This window comes from Corapipo altera, unplaced genomic scaffold (assembly GCF_003945725.1).
Source record: "Corapipo altera isolate COAL_440 unplaced genomic scaffold, ASM394572v1 63, whole genome shotgun sequence".
In the NCBI taxonomy this organism is placed as follows: Eukaryota; Metazoa; Chordata; class Aves; order Passeriformes; family Pipridae; genus Corapipo; species Corapipo altera.
In genome coordinates this window covers 2,107,778-2,132,658 of record NW_020884928.1, presented here as the reverse complement: position 1 = coordinate 2,132,658, position 24,881 = coordinate 2,107,778, and the positions used below count along the sequence as shown (strand labels likewise).

The 24,881-nt window shown below is 37.8% G+C and overlaps 1 protein-coding gene across 1 annotated transcript in view; it reads right to left on the bottom strand.

Annotated features, from left to right (window-relative positions):
• DNAJC1 (DnaJ heat shock protein family (Hsp40) member C1) overlaps window positions 1-24,881 on the bottom strand; it is a 108,731-nt gene that overhangs the window by 8,468 nt on the left and 75,382 nt on the right. The window contains exon 9 of the mRNA XM_027658804.1: window positions 8,490-8,609. Within this exon, the coding sequence (XP_027514605.1) occupies window positions 8,490-8,609 (120 nt within the window). The remainder of the gene's footprint in view (window positions 1-8,489; window positions 8,610-24,881) is intronic.

Sequence of the window (24,881 nt, the reverse complement as noted above, 5' to 3'; positions counted from 1 at the left end):
TTACCAGTAGGACAGGTGGCCCTCAAGGCAACCGGCCTCTGGAGCTGGTAGACAGAGATAGGAAACCAAATAGTCCCCTTGTATTCCAGGAGGAAATTGTTAGTGACTTACTGAGTCATCTGGATCCTCACAAGTCTATGGGACCAGATGGGATCCATCCTAGGGTAATGAGGGAGCTGGCAGAAGAGCTTGCCAAGCCGCTCTCCATCATCTTCCAACAATCCTGGCTCACTGGGGAGGTCCCATATGACTGGAAGTTGGCAAATATCACCCCAATCCATAAAAAAGGCTGCAAGGCTGACCCTGGTAACTACAGGCCTGTCAGCCTGACCTCGGTGCCTGGCAGAGTTATGGAGCAGATCATCCTGTGTGAAATCACACAGCAGCTACAGGATGGACAAGGGATCAGACCCAGCCAACATGGGTTTAGGAAGGGCAGATCCTGTTTGACCAACCTGATCTCCTTTTACGATCAGGTGACCCACCTGGTGGATGAGGGAAAGGCTGTGGATGTGGTCTATCTGGACTTCAGCAAAGCCTTTGACACTGTCTCCCATAGCATACTCCTGGAAAAGCTGGCAGCCCACGGCTTGGACAGGGGCACTCTGTGCTGGGTCAGGAACTGGCTCAAGGGCCGGGCCCAGAGAGTGCTGGTGAACGGAGCTGCATCCAATTGGCGACCGGTCACCAGTGGTGTTCCCCAGGGGTCAGTGCTGGGCCCAGTCCTTTTTAACATCTTTATCGATGATTTAGATGAGGGGATTGAGTCCATCATCAGCAAATTTGCTGATGACACCAAATTGGGAGGGAGTGTCGACCTGCCGGAAGGCAGGAGGGCTCTGCAGAGGGATCTGGATAGACTGGAAAGATGGGCTGACTCCAATGGAATGAAGTTCAACAAGGCCAAGTGCCGGGTCCTGCACTTTGGCCACAACAACCCCCTGCAGCGCTATAGGCTGGGGACAGAGTGGCTAGAGAGCAGCCAGGAGGAAAGGGACCTGGGGGTGCTGATCGACAGGAGGCTGAACATGAGTCAACAGTGTGCCCAGGTGGCCAAGAAGGCCAATGGCATCCTGGCCTGGATCAGGAACAGTGTGGCCAGCAGGAGCAGGGAAGTGATCCTTCCCCTGTACTCTGTATTGGTGAGGCCACACCTGGAGTATTGTGTTCAGCTCTGGGCCCCTCAGTTCAGGAAGGATATTGAGGTGCTGGAGCGGGTCCAAAGAAGAGCAACGAGGCTGGTGAAGGGACTGGAGCACAAGTCCTATGAGGAGAGGCTGAGAGAGCTGGGGTTGTTCAGTCTGGAGAAGAGAAGGCTTAGAGGCGACCTCATCACTCTCTTCAACTACCTGAAGGGAGGTTATAGCCAGGTGGGGGTTGGTCTCTTCTCCCAGGCAACCAACAATAGGACAAGGGGACATGGGCTCAAGCTCTGCCAGGGGAGGTTTAGGTTAGATGTTAGGAAGAAATTCTTTACAGAGAGGGTTATCAGGCATTGGAACGGCCTACCCAGAGAGGTGGTGGATTCACCATCCCTGGAGGTTTTTAAAAAGAGATTGGATGTGGCCCTTAGTGCCATGATATAGTAATTGGAGTTGGATCAGGGGTTGGACTTGATGATCTTGGAGGTCTTTTCCAACCCAATCTATACTATGATACTATGAATTGATCTTCCAATCTGGATCTAAACAGCTTTTTTTCATAGCATCCACAATTGTATCCAGCAACATTTGTCACAAGTCAGACAACAATAATGACCCATTCATCTATTTCCATGTGACTCAAAATTTGTTGCTTTGTAAAGGGCTGCTAAAATTGTCTTCCAGTTTTAACAGATTGGTGAAACTTCAAATACTGAAGCATCAAGCCAAATTGTTCTCCATTTTTGCAAGTACCCTCATTTGCAACTTGCTAGACCCCTTGAAAAGAAATATTTCAGATCAGAAGGTGTGCCTTTGCTTTGGCACTGCTTGTAACAGTTTGTTCAGCAGATTGTTACCAACTTTTCCAGATGCAGGTAACATAACCAGTCTTTATCCACTGTGTAAATGATAGGTTGAATTTGATGCTAACGCAGCCAAATGAGTATTTTAAGGACAATGTGCTTTTATTCTTGAAAGAACTAAGAAACATGCTATGAATTTAACTGAATTTGCTTAGAAGCACCAGTTGCAGCCAGAAACAATAGTTTTCTTATGGTTATGAACTTTGAAGCCGTGTGTGGTTCTGAACTTTGCCACAGCAGATGGAGAAGAGGTAGCTACCTCAACAGAAATCCCCAAAACAACTGTGAGTTTAATTATGGGGCAGTTTAAGATGTGGCCTCCAAAAAAAGCCAAACTTGGCCTAAATCACCAGATGTAGAACTCTCTCCAGTTTAAGTGCCCAAATAATTAATTTGAAGCAGCAGAAGAATTGCTCCTTTTTTCAGGACACAAGAGGAAGAACTTGGCAATTAGAACTGTGATGATACTAGAGACTTCATACTGTGCTTGGGTTTTGTCAGTTAAAATCCATGAGAGTCTTTAGCTCAATACTATGAGCACTCATAAGAGAGAAGTTTGGCTCAAATGCCAACTGTAACAACTACTAGGACATCTTATTTTGTTGCTGATGATGCAAAATGCATTGCCTCTCTTGAGAGTCAGAAGACTTGAATTCTGCAATGGAATTCAAACCCAGTTCACCAGGAGCTATGTGGGATATTACATTAATTCCAGCCACAAGCCATCTATTTGCTGCCCAGTTCTCCAAAAACAACAGGGGCAACTGTAGGAGTGCACAGAATAAAACTGTACAATGAGAGTACTGTGAACAGCAACCACCTTTTCCTTCCTCAGGTATGAACAGAGTCATTCTCGTGTGTCTGTGGGATTAGACAGGTGTTTCGAAGACTTCACTCTCAAACTGAGGGATCTGCATGACCTACATATGATCTAAATCCCATCTTAGATATTCATAACCTCTCTTGGACCTTGATCCAGAGCAAGGTCTTTATACTTCAATAAGCAACTGGAAGAACTATTGATTACATAAATATATGCAAACTAAGGGTGAATGTTTCAGAATATCCACAACTGGACTGCACAGTAACTGAGTTAATACAGACAAAATGTAATGTAAAACTGACTTAGGAAAACAGTTAATCTCCAGAAGCAAAAGACCTAATAAATTCATGAGCTTTTACATATGGACCATTTCTCATATAGATGTTTTCTTGCTGGCAAAGTAATGAGCTTGCATTTGTCAAAAATAAGAAATCTATTTTACAAAGGCATATAAAGTATAACGAGTATGAACTCACAGAGTCAGACTTCAAGGCTGAAACTGTTGCTTGGGCATACAAGAGATATCACAAAATAAGCACCCACCTCCCCAAACTTTATGCTTTCAGGTTTCATGGTAATTCAGAATGTCTGCCACCTGGCTATTGTTTTGCTGTCTACCTTAATGTTCTTCCATACAAGCAGCAAATCCCAATCAGTCTGTTTTTGCAACACAAATGCATGAGATTAGTGACTGCAGGAGCAAACAGAATCAGTTTAAATCCTGTAAGACAAGTGAATGATATTACTTCACAAGTATGAAATCTGAGATCTCTGTGCCTTTAATTTAAAAAACCTGTACCTAATAATCACATTAAAGTCTGTTTGGCATGCCAGACAGCTTTTACTTCCTCTGTTATTTTTACAATTTGAACGTCCTTTGTAGTTACTGAAATTAATTTATGCCTTTCAGCAAATATTTTTTTTTTAACTTTTTATCTATAAAGGTTGGTATTGTCAAATACAATATACTTCTATAATTCACATCTAAGTGCTTTTTCTCAATTTTTGAATTCAGTAAAAGCTGACAATCATTATAAATCTTCATAAGGCTTAGCATTTGTCAAACCAAACAATATAATTTTAGCAGAAATAGTAGTATTGCAACTCCATTCATTATTTATACTATGTTGTAGAGTGTTCACAGTGCTTAGGAAATTCAAACATAACTTTTTTATTTTGTTTTAAAAGGTCAATTATTTCCTTAAGTATTGGCGGATAGGAATGAGAACTAACCCTGGAGCAACAAATTCAGCAAGGAAAATGGGTCAAAGAACAGATGTTTGGAGGATGACAGAGAGCAGTGGTACAGGTAACCAGGTCAGCAGGCAGGAATCCTGATTAGAGTTAACTGAACTCTATTTCCCTTTCATAATCAAAATATTTGAAAACCTAATTTATAGCACCAGCCAATTGCAATAAAAATGTCTTAAAAAGCCATAGAAGCTTTCAGTAGTGAAAGCAATAAGATTTCATTGTACTAAGACAGCTGAAAACCATCTTTATGGGAAAAGGTTGCTAAATTCCCAATATGCACATATTAAAATGACAATTAGCAATTTAAATAATTTAAATAATTAAACATACTGATAAGATGAGCACAACTTAACCTCATCTATTTTGGGTTGATTATGCATTGGCTGTTAAAAGATGTCTTCCTGAAGAGAGACAAGATAAACATATCCTATATTTAACATGACAGCAGTTAAAGTAATAACCCTTCTTACAGTATGTCCAGACCACAGTTGCAAGCTTAACCTCTCTGAACTGAGCAGCACAGGAATATGCTGCAAAGATATTTATGCTGGTATCACATGAGGCAGCATAAATAGAAACAGTAGAGCTGAATGAGCTCAGGGGCACTACAGTGTGGACATTTGTTCATCGCTGGATTTTGGCTGGCACTTTCCCAGCAGCTTGCATCATCACATCATGTGGATGTACAGGTTTGGATGGGAAATCTTGTAGACATACCCATATAATGGGCCTTACAGTAATCCTTATTTGGGCTGTATTTTGGGAAATAACAGCTAGCAAACTTAAATGTCTACAAAATGCCAATTTGAATACTAGTAGAAAAGAAAAAAACATGAAGGAACACTTCATTAGGAATTACTGAATTTCAGAAGTCAAGCTAAGTTATATGCAGGGATTACAAACCAACTATGGTGACTATCTGGCTTTAATTTTACATTTTGAAAAGTGAGTTCACACATGCTTCCAATTGTAGGGGAGAGTTTGTTTCCTCCCCCTTTTCTCCCAGATAGCTTGCACTTGCTAGTGTAATCACAGATCATATGAAGAGAAGGACCTAACCTCAGGCAGAACCGCTACACTGATGTTGTTTCTTGCAGATGTTTGTGTAACCTGTTCTTTAAGACCTGCAAATACAGAGACTCCATAGCAGCCTATTCCACTGTTTTATCATCTCCATTGTAATTCTTTGCCCCTCAGTTTCTAACTCTGAAGCCTGTGATAAAATGTTGCCCTCCAAAAGTAATACAGTGCACAAGACCCTTCCTCATTATAATTTTCATGTAGTTGAATACTTACATGCTCAGTTCAATTTTTTCAGTTCAATAGCATTAATTCCTTCACAATCTTTCCTTGTAGGTAGCGTTTTAGGAACCTATTATTCTCTTTATTCTCATCTGGACTCCTTCTATCAAATGACATGTTTAAGTGCAATACTGAAAACTAGTCACAAACTAAGGATGTAGTAAGTTAAAACAACACCATGAAGTTGAAAAGTTCAAGAAAGCCAGGAACACTCTCCTCAAGTCACTTCACACTGCTTAAAAATTGCCAGTGGGAATGAATGTAGTTGGACATAGGAATTAATTTCTTTAGAAAAAGAAGGGGTTTAAGACAATTTAAAATAAGTTTCTTTGAGGTGGTTAGAGGGAGTGAATTTCACTGATTCTCTTCTAGTATATATGAATGGTTTCTGCTTATTCTTCAGAAAGTATTGAGATATTTTTCTAACGTTTCTTTTGCTGGAGAAGAAAGCTTTGAGATAGAAGCAACAATGGAGACATTATTTTGGACTGGATTACTTTGAGCTGTTTTTATTAACACCTGTTTAGCTAATCTACTGTTAAAAAGGGTTTGAATGCTTAAAATCACATGGAAACAAGCACATTGTACCTTCTCAGTCCTTTCTATTATAGTTCTCTAAGTGTGAAAAGAAACCCAACCCTTACTGCTCTTGATGCCTTACAGGAGAAGAAACAAGCAGAAAGTGATCTCAATTTTTTTACAAAGTATTTTCTGTATTAGCAAATGTCAGAAAAAGAAATTCAAATTTGCCCTGGAATGTTTTTCTTTTTTAGGATCTAGTGCATTTGCTAGATAATACATACTTCAAATTCCCTCTGGCTTGACTCTTGTTAAATCAGCTGTAAGCAAAGGATTCCCAAACTCTGCTGCACAAACTATTTCAAAACAGCCCCTTGTACATCAAAACTTATTTCCTTGCACTGCTCCCAAAGGAAACTGTGAGCAGTTGTTTGGGCAGCAAATGCTGCCTGCACATGCAAACACCTCTTTTACTGTGCTCAAAGTTTAACAAACCCAGAAATTTTTCCTGCGGCCTTAACATAACATTTCTTATTCAACTCTGGTGATGCCCAAACAAATAAGAATCCTTGCTGCTAATTTAGATGCTATTCTATGTCACCTTCAACAAATAAAAAGGATAAATTGTACATCTTGTTCAACAGCTGAATGGATATATCTGAAGTAGTTCGCAGTTTCAACGTTTCTAGTACTGATGCAGTAACAGTCTGAGATCCAAAATGTTTTCATGAAGCTTTTGTTTCTGTTTCCTCTTAATACGTAATGGCTGCAACTCTGTGCTATGTGAGGATAAACACAGCAGAAACTCTAATGCAGTTTGTGTTGGAAAGCTGACCTTGCATTATCAGCAGTCGGAAATTTTAGAGAAGTAAAAACTTGTGTGGAGAACACATTAATCATATAGTTGGAGGTCAATGAAAGTAAAAAGGACTACACTCAGACCTTTCTCCACACAGAAAAATCCTTGAAAATTCCTTTTTTCATATGAGAAAATGACAACTCTTAGAACAATCACATCTCTTTCATTTCTCTTTCCAACTCACTGAAACAAAAGAACATGTTGTTGAAGACCTCTCACCTACTCGAAGAAGCAAGTGAGCTTTGTTTTTTCTTGCCAGTACTGGATGTTTGCAACTATGGTGGCCAAATATATTATGCAAAGGATTCTTAATAAAGAGTGTTTTTACACCCAAGTCAAGGAATAAAGCTGACAATGGGTGCAAAAGGCAATGCTAAGACACCATTAGTTTTGTGATGGGTGTATGTGGAACCATTCCACATGTCTGTATTATCTGAATCAAGATAATAACCAGATTTTCCAAACCGATCTCAAAAGATCTTTCCCATGCACACTGTACACTACCAACACATATATTTTTGCTGTTAATATCTGCTCAGTGAAATGTTGCATCTTTTTAATAAAATCATTCCAGTTCAGTAGTATGAATACTTCAAGAAATATAATAAACAATACTAATCAGAATAAACCTTAAACCCCTTAATTTCATTGCATTAGCAGGTTAGTAACTTCTTCCTTACATACACTTTTTTTGCAAATAACGTGTTGTTCTAAAATTAGAATGCAAATGGCTTACTTTTTGGTATATGTAACAGAACTGTACAGATGCATTAAAACTTTAAAAGTAACTTCTAAAAATATCTTTTTGTAATTATATCAATAAGGAAAAAAAAATTTAAGTACACAAATTTCCCAGGAGGCTCTAAGAGGTTACATGTCACTCTAGCCAGTGGCTTTGTTTCCCATTATTTAAGATAGTTTCTGAAATATAATAAAGAACATCTAATCTCAAAATGTACATCAACAGATTTAAACATTATTCTCATTAACCCCTACAGAGGCTATAAAATAGGGTCAGCTGAAAGGGCTTTCAAATGGTCCTCAGCAGACACTACATCATGTTCTTGTGATCTATTGCTTGGAAAGGAAAAGTCTTTTACAGCCTAGCCCCTAAGGGTTTTAAGATCATAACACTTAAAATCCGTAAGTACAAGCTTGCTTTGATATCTGGTACAATACTATAAAATATGAATTAACAAGGACATTAATCATTTTTACATGATATAATTATTAAGCATGCCATAATCCTGAAAAAGGCAGCGAAATAGTATCATATGTATTACTCGTTTTAAAATTTGTAAAGATATTTCAGTTTAATTAATGGAAACCACCTGTCTAAACACCATGAGCTCATATGCATTTTTTAAGGACTGGCTTGAAACAGAAATGTAATCTTTAACCAAGTCACACAAACATTCACTTGCAGTGAAAGGAGGTTGCTACAAAACCTGCAGCATATTGTTTTCTGTTACTGGGTTGCAGTAGCTGAAGTTTGTAAGCACCAGAATCCTCCATCCAGCTGATCAGTTACAGCTGTTAATTGTGGAGGGAGAGACTGGCTGACATCTGCTTCTTGCATAGTTAGTTAATGGTTCACTTCCAGGTCCTAAAAGGATTGTAGCTTCTCTCAAAAGACAATGTCGGCCCCCATATATGTCTGCCTTCTACACTGCCTGTCTTGTTCTGGTTTGTCATCCTCTACACAATGCAAATCTGAGTGAACTCACATCTGCCACTGATCGACCCAATTCGTGAGCAATCTTTTCCCATCGACCGGGGGTCCCCCCTGGGAACTTAACCATACTTCTTGTCAGCTGGCTTAGGTCCTCCTCTGTCCATTCAGGTGCCTGTAAAACATTTGTAAAACATTCATTACACTGGGATATTGGACAAATATTTGCAAGGTAATATACTGAAAAAAAATCTCTTTAAACAAATTAATCTAATATTGTAAAAAAAACCAAAACAACCCAAAACCAAAACAACTGTGTACCTTCTCCCTCTGCTGAAAATCCTGAACACTCAATGCATTGTGTGTAGTATGTAGACTAACACATTTAATTCCTCTGAGCTGGAATACAGAAACGCAGAGTGCAGTGAAGACCCCATAATCCAAAGGAAAATGGCCAGTGACCTGCTGCACCACTCAGACACACACAAGCCCATGGGGCTGGACAGGATCCATCCAAGGGTACAAGGGAGTGGGAGGAAGTCCTCACTGCAGAGGTCCCTTCGACCATTTTACCAGCAGCCCTGGCTCACTGCAGAGGTCCCAGCGGACAGAGGGTTACAAAATGTGATGCTCATCTACAGGAAAAGCCAGAAGGAAGATCCAGGGAACCCCAGGCCTGTCAGTCTGACCTGGGTGCCAGGGAAGATCATGGAGCAGATCAACTGGAGTGCCATCACACAGCATGTGCAGGATAACCAGGGGATCAGACTCAGCCAGCTTGGGTTTGTGAAAGGCAGGTCCTGCTCGACCAACCTGATCTCCTTCTGTGACAGAGTGACCTGCTTAGGGGATGAGGGAAAGATTGTGGATATGTCTACCTGGACTTTAGTAAAGCCTTTGGCATCATTTCCCACAACATCTCCCGGAGAAACTGGCTGCTCATGGCTTGGCTGGGTGTGCTCTTCACTGGCTAAAAATCTGTCTGGATGGTGTTAGTGAATGGAGTTACATCCAGCTGGCACCTGGACACCGGGGGTGTTCCCCAGGGATCAGTGTTGGGGCCAGTCCTGTTTAACATCTTTACTGATGATGTGGACAAGGGAATCAAGGGCACCCTCAGTCATTTTACAGACACACCAAGATCAGTGACAATGTTTGATCTGCTGGTGGGCAAGAAGGCTCGACAGAGGGATCTGGACAGAGGGATCTGGATGGGAAGAGGCCAATGGTAGGAGGTTCAACAAGGCCAAGTACCAGGTCCTGCCCTTGGGTCACAACAACCCTGTGCAACTCTACAGGCTGGGGGAAGAGAGGCTGGAAAGCTGCCCAGCAGAAAAGCACCTGGGGGTGCTGGTCAACAGCAGCTGAACACGAGCCAGCAGTGCCCAGGGGCCAAGAAGGCCAGTGGCAATAGTGGGGCCAGGATCAGCAACAGTGGGGCCAGCAGGACCAGGACAGTGATCATTCCTCTGTACTCAGCACTGCCGAGGCTGCACCTCAAATCCTGTGTTGAGTTTTGGTCCCCTCACTACAAGAAGGACATTGAGGTGCTGGAGTGTGTCCAGAGAAGGGCAACAAAGCTGGTGAAGGGTTTGGAGCACAAATCTGATGAGGAGCAGCTGAGGGAGCTGGGGGCTGTTCAGCCTGGAGAAAAGGAGGCTGAGGGGAGACCTTATGGCTCTCTACAACTACCTGAGGCAGGAGGTTGTGGTGAGGTGGGTGTTGGTCTCTTCTCCCAGGTAACAAAGTATAGAATCAGAGGAAATGGCCTCAAGTTGTACCAGGGGAGCTTTACATTAGATATTAGGAAAAGTTTCTTCATCAAATGGGTTTTTAAACACTGGAACAGGCTGCCTAGGGAAGTGGTGGAATCACCATCCCTGGAGGTATTTAAAAGACATCTGGATGTGACACTTAGGGACATGGTTTAGCGGAGGACTTGGCACTGCTGGGTTAACGGCTGGATTCAATGATCTTAAAGGTCTTTTCCAACCTATGAGATTCCATGATTCCATGATTAAATCACAGTTTAAGACATAAAGTTTTAGACATTTAATTGGATATTTAATATTTTTTCAGCAAAGACAAAATATCTCAATTTTTACATACTAAAAAAGCCTCTAAATAAAACAGAACAGTCATTTTAGCTTTTTGTCACTGTTATCATCCAGTGTTTTAGAACTCTGGCATGATCCAGGAATGAAATCTGTTGATTCTAATATTGCATTAAGACTATTAAAAACAACCCACCCCTGTCCCTAAAATGCAGTTATGCCACAAAACCAAACCGGATGCTCCTACCAACCAATAACCAACAGATATAAAAATGTTTTGCTCTAACTACATGCCAATCTGTTAACAATAACTGTCTTCATAACGGCCAAATAAAAGTGAACAAAGCAAGGAATACACAATTAGAGCAGTTTAAGGCATGAAATCGTGCTTGCCTCAGAAGGCAAGACGCAGTAACCGTCTTTGACATTTGCAGCATCTTTGGCAACGACCACAGAGCCAAATCTTCATTACCATCACTAGTTTGCCATTTTATTTATTTTTAAGGAACTCTTTATGACATACCTCTTCTAATCACTGTTTCCGATAATGAACAGGCACATATCAAGCGGTTTGCATTACAGAGCCATCAGCACAGAACAACAGTCAGAGGTGAGTGACCCCAGGGACCATCTCCACAACTACAGCAAAGCTTCTCCCTGACACTAATCCTGCCTGTCATTCTCCCACTGTGCTCTAACCACACTGACATCCGCCTGCCGCACTGCAAGCTTAACGGGGCCCTTCCTGACTTTTTACTGTCTCCCTCAATCAATGGTTCAAGCGTGCTCTTTTCACCATGTCCAAATGGCAGCTTCACTCATAATCAAAGTGCATTGCTCCTGTTAAAGGGCTTCCCGAAAGGCTTCATCATTTGCATTCATTTGCAAAGCAAACTACTTTTATTCACTTTGTTCTGCTATCAAGAGTGTTCCCTGAAGCAGATAAATTGGCATAAATACAACCTGCCACTTAAAAGACAGTAAATAATAGCCAATAGTAGCAAGGATTTTATCAATCGTCCTGGTTTGGATCCATGTAGTCCCTTATTAAATGCTGAAAGCCTCAAACATTCATAGTTTTTCATATAAGAATAAAATGAATTATCTATGATGCTTCAAACATAAGATGCTTAAACAATGTGTGTGTATGTGAGAGATCTTGCACATACATTACATTCATTATACAATTACGCTCCGGCCTCCATAAGAAATGATAAATACATAGAAAATCTTCACACTGCACAATAACCTTATTAATTTTACTATTTTAAACAAGTTGATATACTCCATACGTTTTTTATATTATACTCCATGTAGATATTTTATATTATTTTTAAAAGAAAGATTTGCAGTACTTAATGTTCTACTTATAAAAATTTTATCACTGTAATTTAAATAATGAATTCTTCTACGAGTTTTGGTTAAAAGCCTTTTGTTTAAAAATTAGTCAAATTTCATACCTCATAATTAGCCTTAATATGCAGTTTACTGTAATTTTCTATTTAATTTGTACTAAAACATGGGAGGAGTTGTTGGTTTGGGGGAGTTTTTTCTCTTTTTTTTTTTTTAAGTGCATTCTCTTACCATATCCAAAGCATATCTAAGCAATTACACATGGAAATCAAGATGATCTTTTCAGTGATATACATATGTCAGAAGCTTTCTGGTAAGTTTTATTTTCAGACTTTTTTTGTAAGCTCACAATTTTGTGCTCACAATTTTACTACCCATAGTAAATATTACAGAACTCCTAAGGTTATCTTCCTAAATAATGGACAAAATCTACAATCATTCTGCATATCTGTAGTTAATTACACAGCTAATTCACAGCACAAGAATTCATTAGCTACATGAAAATATCAACTTCTTAATCTTACTTCAATCTGACAATAATTTTAGAATGTGACGACCTAAAACATTTATAAATTTTGAAAATCTTTGAAAAAGCTTTTAGAAAATGAACTCCCAACAGCTGTAAAAGAGCTTTTGTGAATTTGCAATTCCTCAGCAACAGTTAATTGTGTCTTTAGATGCAACAGCACCTACTGTGATCCAACTACTACAAGCAGCTATGAGGGTGGTCATGGTGTGAATGTATTCTCCCTGTTCTAATCTGTAGCCAACTGTAACTGTGAGAGTCAAATGAATGCATAAACATACTGCTTTGTCACCTAAAACCATGTGTGTCCAATATTACTGAAACACTGGGCCAAAATTCATCTCTACAGTAAAGCAATGGAAGACACCACATGGTGAGGGGACAGCTGTTGTTACTATACAAGCATTCAGATTTTGCATCAAAAAAGCCCCACTCTGGGATTAACTCCCCATACTGAATATAAAATTAAAAGTACAGAGTTATGGTCTACAGTCTTTAAAATGAAAATAAGCTACAAGTGTAAATATAAAAGTTTCATACCATTCCCATAACTAATAATCCTTTAACATGGTTTAGTGTGCATGGCTGGCAATGCTGAAGGATTAGTTCATGCAAACCACTATGCACCTTTCTATAGGAAAGAAATATGAATGTGGCTTATTGTTTAGCATCACTCTTACACGTGCATTTGCACTTAGCAATTCCATTCCACTTTGTTCAGCATGACAATTTTACACTATGAGGATTTTTTAAAATATGAGCGACATTAATTTCAATTACATTAACAACAAATTTTTAGACAACAAAGCATTTTTTGTCAAGAAAAGTCTGACTCGTTTAGATCTGTTAACATTAATAAGTACAAAACTATATATTATATATATACTTTTATTGATAAAATTGGAAAGTGACTGGTATTTGAGAGTTTATAAGGAAACTTTTAGAGTCATTTACAGTGCCTTGACAATGAGATAATTTGATTTTTCTAGACTAAATTTTAGCTTTAGGTCATTTCTTCCTGTCATCAGTACACTGAAGATTCAATTAAAATCACTTTAGTAGGGAAGTTTGGCTAAACTTTCAATCTAGCTAGAACTTTATGCTACACTTCATCTAATTTTGGTGGTTCATTGATTTGAGCACATCTAGTCCATGATCTTGCAAATAAAACATGAGGCAGCATCTATTTAGAAATACCTGTCCAAATATTTCTAGACTAAGGGTCATAGTAAAACCCTGGACAATTCTGCGAAACAGGAAATATTTAACCTACAAGATGGTGGTGCTTCTATCCAGTAACTAAGGAACAGAATGTAAAAGTTTTCCTGATGCAATTTCTTGCTCATAATGTATTTTTATTACAATATTCTTCTATATTCTTACAGTTTCTTGGTTTACCTATAAGAATTCTGAAGTCAGTCTTGTTTTATCAAGTCTTGTTTTATCAAGTCCCATTTGGCACTGGGATCCAGCTGTTGCTGAACACAAAGGGTCTGCCACAGTTCTAAAGATCTCTTGTGAAGCTCTCAAGATCTGCTAAAGGATATTAATGATCTGAACTCATATTCAAAGCCACATGTTCATATAACCCTTTGGTCCTTCAAAGCTCTTACTTAAATCCAACTTCCACTAGGACTGTTTTTATTAAGTAAGCCAACAAAACCAAGGACAGCTAAGCTGTTTCAGAGCAATGGCCAAAGTAGGCCAGTAAGCTCATCATCTGTGCTCAGGGAGTGCAGCAGCAGCAAACTTTGTGATAACAAGAAAGGTTATGTTTATCATTCATTCTCTCCAGTCCCATCCTGCTCTGAAATAACGGGGACCATATGCATATACAAGAGTAAGACAAAGGCAAGCATACAGGTTACCTATGCTTCCCCTAATACTTTCCTGGACACTAATTATTTTCAGCTCAGGCAATAGGCAATTTCTCTAGACTCATATATTTTATCTATTTAGATTTATCTATCTCAATGAATCTGTCTTTCAAAGATTTTTCCAGTCTCTTATGAAGCTATGTAAACTTTCTGGATTTGCAACTTAATGTTCATGAGGAGTTGCACACATCTGCTACTCATTATACAAGGCACCGGCTTATTTTGTGTTTTGAACCTGGTTCCTGCTAGCTTTAATGACACCTGCCTCTTGGCTTTGAGAGAATCACATCCAAATAGTCTCCATGTACTGACTTCCATGTCACTTACAACTTTGTTCAAAATATCCCTCAATAGTATTCTCCTGTAAGTTGTCTCTTCCCAGCTAAAGAGTCCTAATCTACTCAGCTGTTTCTCATGTAAAAGCCGTGTAATGCATAATGATGCCTTTTTTCATCATAACCCACCACTTTGAAATGAGGTACCAGACTGCACTGAGCAGGATTAATCTTAAATTATACAGTGGAATAAGAACTCTTCCACTTTGTTCTCTATTCTTTTCTTAACAACTTCTAACATTTCATTGGTTTATCAATGAGATCACCTTCTCCCTGCATATTTTTTTAATCTTTCTATGAAGCCCAGAGGGTTTAAGGTAGGTCTTCCCATTGTAGAAGCAGTGTTCAGGACTCCATGCAAGTCATATTTACCTGGTGCTCACAATTTCTACTCTTTATATCATTTTTTGTTAGTTTTCTCTAAAGAGATGTTAGATGTACAGGCCTGTAAAGGTCCATGAGTTCCACTGACAATAAATACACAGAAACCAACATTTCCCATTCCAATTCTCAGACAACCAAGAAAAGAAACAGTTAATTGAATTATTTAATCCTTAAATTTTCTTTGAACTCTTGGTTGCATATATTCTGGTCCTAGTAACTTGAATAATTTAATATTAAACAATACATAAACACAGGTTTAAAAGAAAAATATTTTAGAATTTTTCAAAGCAACTGTATGTAAATATGAAGATACAAGTAATTGTTCTCTCTTATAAAGTTGTCAAAATAACCTAACCATAATAATTTTTTGTTTATACTATTCCTCAGACAGGAATGTCTTTGCCATTAAAAGCATTAAAATATTAAACAATATACATAAGTAGACAACAGCTCTTAGAGAAGAATGAGAACCTAAGGACAGAAGCATGAAGTTTCATCTGCCTCAGTATCAGGTCTTCCACCACATCCAGCAGCAAATGTTTTAGCACAGAGAGATTCTGCTCCCAGCCCAGACTAGGGACTTCCTAAGTATGAAGTTGAATCCATTTCTGTTACAAAGCCACTGATGAAGTTGTCCACTCTCCTCATCCCATATTTGCTCTTAATCAACATCATAAGATGGCTTTCTACACACATTCAGTTTCTCACTTCTTACCATAGCCTGCTGCCTTTTTATTTCTCTGTCCCATAGGTTTCTGCCCTGCTCTACAGCTCCAGACATAATATAGGAGGGAGAAAGCAAAACCCCCACCAAAAATAAAAACCAACAAAACCCCCACTACTAGTAAGCCATGTCATTTCCTTACTTTCTAAACACACAGCTGAGGACAATTTTTCTGCAGTAGGAAAAGACAGAACTCCTTGGAGAGATTTTTCTAGACCTTGCCTGTTTGAGAATGGGAATTCCACAGACATTTCAATTAGTGCTTCCCTGAATAATTCCGTGTTATCCCTTGCAATTCACTGCACTATAGACCATTTCCAGTACGTACCAGTTCCTTGCAGACATACATGATACTCCTCTAGTGACATTTTGCAATAACCAAAATGTATGTTTCCTATTCTTGACAAGCATTACTCTAAAGATCTTCCATCTTAACATTACTTTGTCTCTACAGAAGTCTTGCTGACAGAACCTGTCAAAAGTTTTATAAAATCCAAGTACATTGTAAAGCTCTAATAGTAGGGCATAACTTTTCTTTAAATTCCCACTGACTTCTTACTATTATTTTTAAATTGGTTCTTCTAATAGTACCATTCATTTCATAACTTAAAAAATTACCCAGTATGGAATTCATGCCAACCAGTTTGTACTTCCCAGAATCATCAAGGAAGCTCAAAAAATGGTATCCTATTTCTATCTTTCATTTCAAGGCTCATTAAAGTAATTGCTAAAATATTAACAGCAGTATTAAATGCATTTGATATTAGAGTTCTTTTTAGGTCAACGAATGGTGAAGATCATTGTTCCAAGCAATTTGTTATTTATCATACTCAGATGAATGCTTGAATCTAAAACACTCCGTGGTCTTCAATATATGATATCAAAAACTCCGTAAACTTCCTTCTAGTAAACATAGGTGAAAGGGACTTTTGGCCCTAGCATCTTCTTGAAACTGCTTTATATTTTGATCATCCAATATTTCAACAAAATCCTTGGGGGAAGTAATTTTTTGTTCTTGGGCTTACCTTATTTTGGATGTGCATAAGTCTTTCTTTTTCTGAAGCTCTTCACTACCCTCAACCCCTCACTTCTCAGTCTGAGACAAGAATAACTTAACTCCAGTAAAATGGTTATATTTGAGATTCTTCCACCGGCTATTATATTGATTATTCACAATTCTGACAATTTTTTTACCTTCAAGCAGTATGTTAGCCCATCCTGACTGCGTGTCAACAAATTATCTGTAAGCATTAAAAAGACATAAAAAAAAAAATCCAACTTTATTTTGAGAGTTTAGGCATATTAGAAACCAAAATGCAAATATGTCCATAACCATATAATATCAATATAACAGGCCTCGTATGTTTTTTTGGAAAACAAAACCATTTGCAATCTATTCAGAAACATCAACTAAAATATTTATTTATGAGTACATTTCACAGATGATGCAGGTCCAAAAGGACTTTCTCATTCCTAAGATGTGCCTCTATATAAATATATATATATGTATCCCTTACTTAACCTCAGTATGAAATGAATAATAGATTCTACCACCACCACCTTCAGCAGCATTACATGGTGCTGCCAGGCTATTCCTATATTTAAAATAAGCCATACCTTAAGACTGAAAAATTTGTGTTCAAACAGACAAAAATCATTGAAGGAGAAGGAGAATTAAATATAAATCAAGTTAAGAACCAGCTACATGAAACAGTAGGACAATTTTTTACAGTTATGACTATATTCAGAAAGTTGCAGATACTCAAAGAATAGTATTAATCAGTCATCTGACAGAAAAGGTGACAAACAATGACTTAAAAATGAAGTACATGTGCTATACACTCACAATATGATTGCTACCACACTACATTCATTCCAATGTCTCTGGCCTTCACTTCTAACCCTTAGCTTTTCCGTGCCTTCCTCCCAGACCAAGCCAAACTTTAATAAGAAGTATTTTCTCTCATGAAGGTCACTCTCTGAGTATCAGTAAGATACCATTTCTACAGATTTTCTTTATGTCTATTTTACATCTTTTTTTCACGTAAATCCCCAAATTACCAAAAGTCTTTCAGAGCTGCTTTTTCCTCCCCCTTCCTACTCATTATTTATTCCTACTTCAAGAATTCAGAGCCCAGAGCAGTTTTTAATACTGTCTTTAAAAGTGCTCCAATTACATCATCAATAATGTGTAGAGGAAGGCAACGCTTATGCCATAGTTTTCAAGTTTTGCAGAACAAGAACACCTCAAAAAGCATCCCTATATTACTTTAATAAAAATATTTTCTTGTCAATAGAGCTGAAATTGCTCTAAAATAATGACTCGTTAATGCCTAGCCATTGATATGAAATAATAATCTGGTTAAAGCTATACCACCTTGGAAAAACAGGGAAGGTGGGGGAAGGAGGGGGAGGAGGCACTCCAGGCAGCACAGCACAGGCTCCCTGGCAGCCTGGGAGTCTACTCCATGGAGTAGACCATATTGGAGCAGATGTCCACACTGCAGCCTGTGGAGGACCCACACTGGAGCAGGTTTACCCTGAAGGACTGCAGCCTGTGGAGGACTCACACAAGCAGGGAAAGTGTGAGAGGGAATGAGTGGCAGTGAGGAACTATTACTGATCAAACGCCTGATATCCCATACCCCCTGTGCCACTGGGAGTAGGGAGGAGGTAGAGGAATTGGGAAAGGAGCAAAGTTGAGCCTTCAACTTCAACAGGAGTGGGAGGGAGGTTTTCTAGGTTTTATCTTTATTTCTCATCATCCAACTCTTTTATCTGGCAATAAATTAATTTTTCCCAAGTTGAGTCTGTTTTGTCTGTGACAGCAATTGATTAGTTGATCTCCATGCCTTTACCTCGACCTACGAGCTTTTTCATCTTATTTTCTCCTTCATAAAATAAGGAGAGTTGAGAGTATGGAGTGAAACAGTGGCTTGGTAGGGACTTGGCAGCCAGCCTCAGTAAACTCACCAAAGAATTATGAAGTACCAAAATAAAAGGCTTGTAGCTAAGAAAAGTTTTGGGGAAGAATTCTTTGGTGATCTCCACTCAAAACGACATGAACAGAAGATCACCAGCATCTACAATTGCTGCTGTTGATTACAACAGCACAAATACCAGATTTAAAGTAAAACTCTGCTAGTAATACAATAGTCTGCAGATCTACCTCCAGAAGAAATAAATATAAAAAAATTGGTATCTATTGGTATAATGTAACAAATTGGTTGAATTTCCTACACCAAATAATGATAATTTTAATAACAAGTTACTCCCTCAGTGATTTAGGTACTTCTGAAAAAAATTATTCACATTTTTTTCTGTTTTTGACTAGCTTATAAAAAAGGAAAATCTTCCATGGATGTCTACATTCTAAAGATGTTATTGTCACCTCTTTTAAATGGTAGAACATATTGGTTGCCTTCACTTAAATGCTGAAGCCCTTTCACAGTCACAAAGGTTCAAAGATATTACAGATAAAAATGGCAATTCCATAGAACACAGATAAAATGAGCATATATGAAAAGGACACAAAACCAAGAAAAAAAGTTATTAGATTGTAAATGTCCTCATTTAAAGTTAGAGAAAAATTACTCCCTACACAGTCCTCAAAGAGTATCAGATGCCTAAATTAATTAACTAATGAAGTTTCTACTTATAGTTTTCTTTAATGAGAGGTGTTTTGAACGATCATTTCTATTTCTGTTTTCCTTGATCAGGAAGATATAGGACATAACATATCTGATGAATAAGATGTTTCTCTCTGTATAATTTCTTCTAGTCAATTAAAACTGGTATCACCCTTGCATTGTCTGAGAACAGGATTAAAGTCATTGAGTAAATGCACACCACTTAATACAGTACAGAATCACAGGGTGGCTGAGGTTGGAAGGCACCTCTGGAGGTCACCTGGTCCAACACTTGGCTCAAGCAGGGTCACCCAGAGCTAAGAATCTTAGCTAATTTTTTAACAACCATGACCAGACAGTTTTTGAATATCTGTCTCCAAAGAGGGAGACAAACCTCTCCGGGCAACCTGTGCCAGTGGTCTGTCACTCTCACAGTAAAAGAGCATTTCCTGATGTTCAGAGAGATGCTCACACCTGTACCCATTCTTGTATCCTGAGCCACAAAGCCCTTTTAGAACAGTTAAATTTGGGTGAAAGCCATTTATTGATTAGGAAATCTTTAATGAAGATAAAAATGTTTTTCAAAGTTCCACTTCTTAAAAGTCTACATGGTTTGAGGGAAAAAAGGTATCTATCAAACTCAGTGTAGAAATGCATCCAAAATCCTGTAACTCCTCCGTGCAGTCACAACACACACACAGAGGCACAGCTTCCTATAATCTGCTGTTGCACTTTAGTAAATTTGAGTTTTGTTTTCAGAGGTCATCCTTCCTACGGTATGAGGGGTGACATTTCATGAGTGATCAAGCAGTGCATGGTTTGGAGCGTTTCAGTGTGAGCACTAAATTGGGGAATACTATTCCTAAACCACAACACTGTTCTGTGATGACCTCTCCAGCAATTTAATTTAATAATTTAATGATACTAAGAACGCTTCTTGGTAGCAAAGCTTCTGTGTCCTCACCAAAATGAGACATATTCAGCATCTAATCGAGGCACAGATCACTGCAATACCTGAACTTGTTAAACAGAAGGAAACATAACTAGATGTCCTAATGTTCACTCCAGTCCTAAGATACAGGATTGAACACCAGAAAAAAAAAAAGGTATTTTAAAATTCTGGTTCTTTGCAAAGATTGGCACATCTTAAGAACTTTATCAATCTGGTAATACAATTGGGATGGCATTAAATAAAGTGTGTGAAACTTTCAATTTATATGTAAGCTGGAAGCTCATCAACTGGAAGTGATATAAAAAGAGACAGATTTACTTAATCATGAATGGTTTTCTGATCCTGTTCACACTCCTACAGCCAGTTACATGAACAGAACAGTTCCACACACAGAAGTGGGATGTGAGCACTCAGGTATTCATTTACTGTAAGTTTAATCTGGGCAATGCTTCAAAGGTGATTTTCAGCATGCTAAAAGGACCTGGAGGGACTTGGGCTCAGACAGGAAAAGAAAATCTTAATCCATTCTAATAAGGACCTTCTTCCATAGTAAGTTCCCTCTCGTATTAACATAAAAATACATTAACTAATTGTTTGCAATGCATCAACTCATACTGTTTTCTTTCTAAAAGAAGGAGCTAAAGCCAAAACTAGTAAAGCATCTGTCTTTAGCAATATACACCTGAAAAAGGGCACTGCTCTACAATACATGTCTTCACACTTCAGGTTTTAATCAGGCTTTGATTCTAGATTTAATACAAAGCTTTCTTTAACCTATAGCTATTTATACAACCAAATACATGTGGAGGTGTTTCAAATACCACCTACATTATCATAAAGCAATTTGAGGATTCCTCCTTAGCAAGCAGATAGTTTTGAAAAACATGAAAAATAATTTGAATTGCAACATATTTTTATGGCTCTTGAAATTAACTTGTTCCGTCATATTTACACAAAACCCAGGTAATTCTGTCTTTTTTTGCTTGCCATTACAGCAAACCGTGGGGGGGAAAAAGGTTATTTCTTACCACATTCTCAAAATCAAATCTACTTTTGCATCACACATGCCAGAAGAAAAATGTCAATTAAATGGTTCATAAATATAACACTAAAATTACTATTTAAGTCAATGTAATTGAACAGAAATTAAAATGTAGTTTTTAAGTGCATATTACAACTTAAATGGTAGCACTTAGCAGAAAGTGTTAACTCATTTATTTTTTAATTGTTAGCTGCTTCAAGGCAATTGTTTTAATGCAGAAAAAAGTGAGAAGTTCTTCAGTAAATTTGATTGTAGGACACTCAGGCATGCAGATCAAATAAACTATAGGTTGAATAGGTAATTAGGTTTGGCCTGTGATACATTAATGTGGAGACCAATTCTCAAAGAAAGGGAATAAATGTTTTTAAATTTAATTCTCTCTTAAAACACCACTCTATTTGGATTCTTAAATGCAGTTTGAAAAGTATTTCCATTTCACAGAGAACATGAAATTGCAAATCTTCTACAGTACATAGGTGAATGAATGAAATTTTCAGGAGAAGAATTTCATAACTTCCATAAACTACAGTAAAGAAGTGCTTAGGGCAGTAAGTCCTTCACAGATTGCAGGTGGCAACTTTTTTCATAATTACTCGATACATTAAAAATCTTCAGCCATGCCAAATTCACTGGAAAAGATGAGCCCAAAAGCATGAAGATACATTAAAGCATATGATTAGTCTTTATCCGTATAAGGAGTGTTTCTCCTTACAAGGTTATTATTTGTCTCATGAAATACTAGGTAGACTAAGTAAATGTGAAATATTTAACAGCATCAGGCTGTACAATCTTCTTTTATCCACTTCAGTGCAACGTGTCATGTTATGGATATTTTGAAAATATTAACGTATGGTGTTAAAAACCATTCACTGCACCAAACCATCCTGTGATGGTGTCATAATGAACAAGATATTATTACACAGCTAATCCTGCTCTGCAGTGCTGTCCTCTTCTTCCCTCTCTGTTGCCCAGCTTTTCTGCTGTGCTTCCTGGCACATTTTATCATAAGATAGAGATCTTATCTAAATAAGTTTTGGATTTGTCTGGGTTTTGTAGAGGTTTTTTACATTGGTCTGTTTCTGACAAACTGTTTCTCTTACCTTCACTACCCTTAAATAGCTTACAAAAAAAATCAGGGTTTTTTTGTTTCCCTTGCCTTCCTTCATAATATAGTTTCAACTGCCTCTCTCAGAAACATTTCATCACTACAGATAATGTCTAAATAACATCCTTCCACACCAGACAAACTAAATTCTTTTACTAGCAATCTTGCTCTAATGCCCAGATATTCTGATCTTTAAATTTTTAAGTCAAATACGGGAGGTACTTTGCATCCCCGAAATGCACATACTGTGGAACACAGCACTATCCTAAGTATGACTCACCAAGTCGGGTCTATCATTATGCTAAAACCCAAAGGAAAAATTCAGACCCTTCTCCAAATGGACATGATGTCCAAATATGACAAAATTTGGCTATGCAAAAAATACCAAAATGTAGAGATTTAGTTTCAGTATACAAGTTCACTGTGGTAGCAAAAAAAATCAGAGAATGATAACTAGCTGACAACCTAACAGATTTTTTGAATGGCTTTAGGCAACCATGAATTTTGGCCATGAAGGAGGAAAAATCAAAAAGGAAAGAAAAAAAAAAATCTAGTGTCCCAGTAGATTATGCCTGGAAGAATAAGAATCAATATATGCATTTAGGGCCCTAAATGGTCTACCTTGAAAATGTCATGAACACAGCCCACACTAAACTCAATTTTCAGTTCTGTTTTCCAACAGTCTAAGTTGTCAAGTAAAAATGAAGGGGGGGGGAAGAAATCTGAGAAGTTTTCATGCATTCATAAAACACAGATCCATGATGACAACCTCAAGCAGAGCACTTCCAAAAGAATCCCAAATTTCAAAACTGTTAATTATCATGAAATAGTATACATGTAATTGAAAGTAAGGGCAGCATCAGTTAAACTAGTTAAACATATAAACATTGAACTTGCCTGTCAAATTCCCAAATATAACCACAAAGTCTAGGTTAATTAAAAATTAAAGTTAGCCTTTTCTCATATGCACAGATTTTTCTTCTCATAACTTGTGGCCATTTGAAAACGTACCATTCATGTCAGTCTCATTCTTCCTGTACTCCCTTTCTCATTACCAGGCAAGTTTTCCAAAGAAGGACATTAAAAAAAAAGCCCAAGGCAGTGAAATATTGCTGATATTGACAGCAATATTGACTATACAGTCAAGACCAGTATAGTTAAAAAAAACTCCAAACATACACACATGCAAAAAGCTACCAACTTCCTACCTATATTCTCTATTGACATCTTTTCTTTCTAGATCAGTTCTGTTCCAATCCACATTTGCAATGTGAATTACAAATATTACCGTGTAAATAGCAAAAATTGTGTTCGTGTTTCTATGTTTTTAAAAAAAACAAACCCAGGCACACAGTGTCTCATGATTAAAGAGAGAATACACCTAGGTGAACTTTGGATGGCCAGAATGCTGATGTTCCCTGAAGAGGTCTATGTAAAAAATCTGATGCTATACAACACATCAAGTGAATGCATGCTATAAGTGGATGCTTACCTTGGGAAAGTCTGGGGTCTGCAGCAAAACACAGGTTTTTCAAAGTACTCAACAGCAAATGATACAAGAACCTCCACTCCTTCAAAATTTGCATCTCAAGGATAGTCACTGCATTAAAGAAATTCTGCCTTTTGGAAATTATAGAAAGTGTCATCACCAATATGATAAATGAACCTCACTGTAATGTACCATTTCTCATACTGTGCCAGCATTAGGAGTGCTCTTCTCTTTTGCAGGTTTGAGCAAGTAATATATTATCCAGTAGCATTTTATAAGAATGGTTATGGACACAAGTCCTAGTCATTTAAATGGAACTCAACTGCATGCTCAAGTGTGCTGAACTCAGAGTTTGAAGACTAAAAGCGATCTTTTCAAAACTGCATCCCACCTGACAAAACCTACAGAAAATGACTAGTAACTAGATTGAGATTCTCTGAAAATTTTGAAGTGGCAAAATGCTTATGTCAGTAGTATTAAATCATTCCTTGCAAGGCAGGATTATGTATTTATATTTGCTGGGGAAAAAAAGCGCCAAAAAACCCACCTCTCACACTGTTCAGTTTATTTTTAGTTGCTGGAGTTTACCCTAGATTATAGTTTCTGGGCAATTTCTATAAATGAATTTCACCAAAGCTCACTATAGTCATGGCCTCAGGAAGAAAAGAAGAGGAAAGCAGCAGTATTAAACACTGAAAGAAGGTAAGATGCTGAATCTAATCAGATTTTAATTGGTTTGTCTGGAACATGATACCAAAACATCACTACTGATTTACAGTTATAAATTAGAACTAGATTTATTTGAAGCTAATTTCATTCTCCAACTGAAAGATAGCTAAAATCATACCAAGAAAAGTAAGTAACTATTTTGTAACAGTTTGCACTTCTCAAATTCATATTAAAAAGCCAAAAAGTAGCAGTGAATTGAACTGCAGAAGTCAGTGCTATAAACTGCAAATTCTTTCTGATCTCTAAGT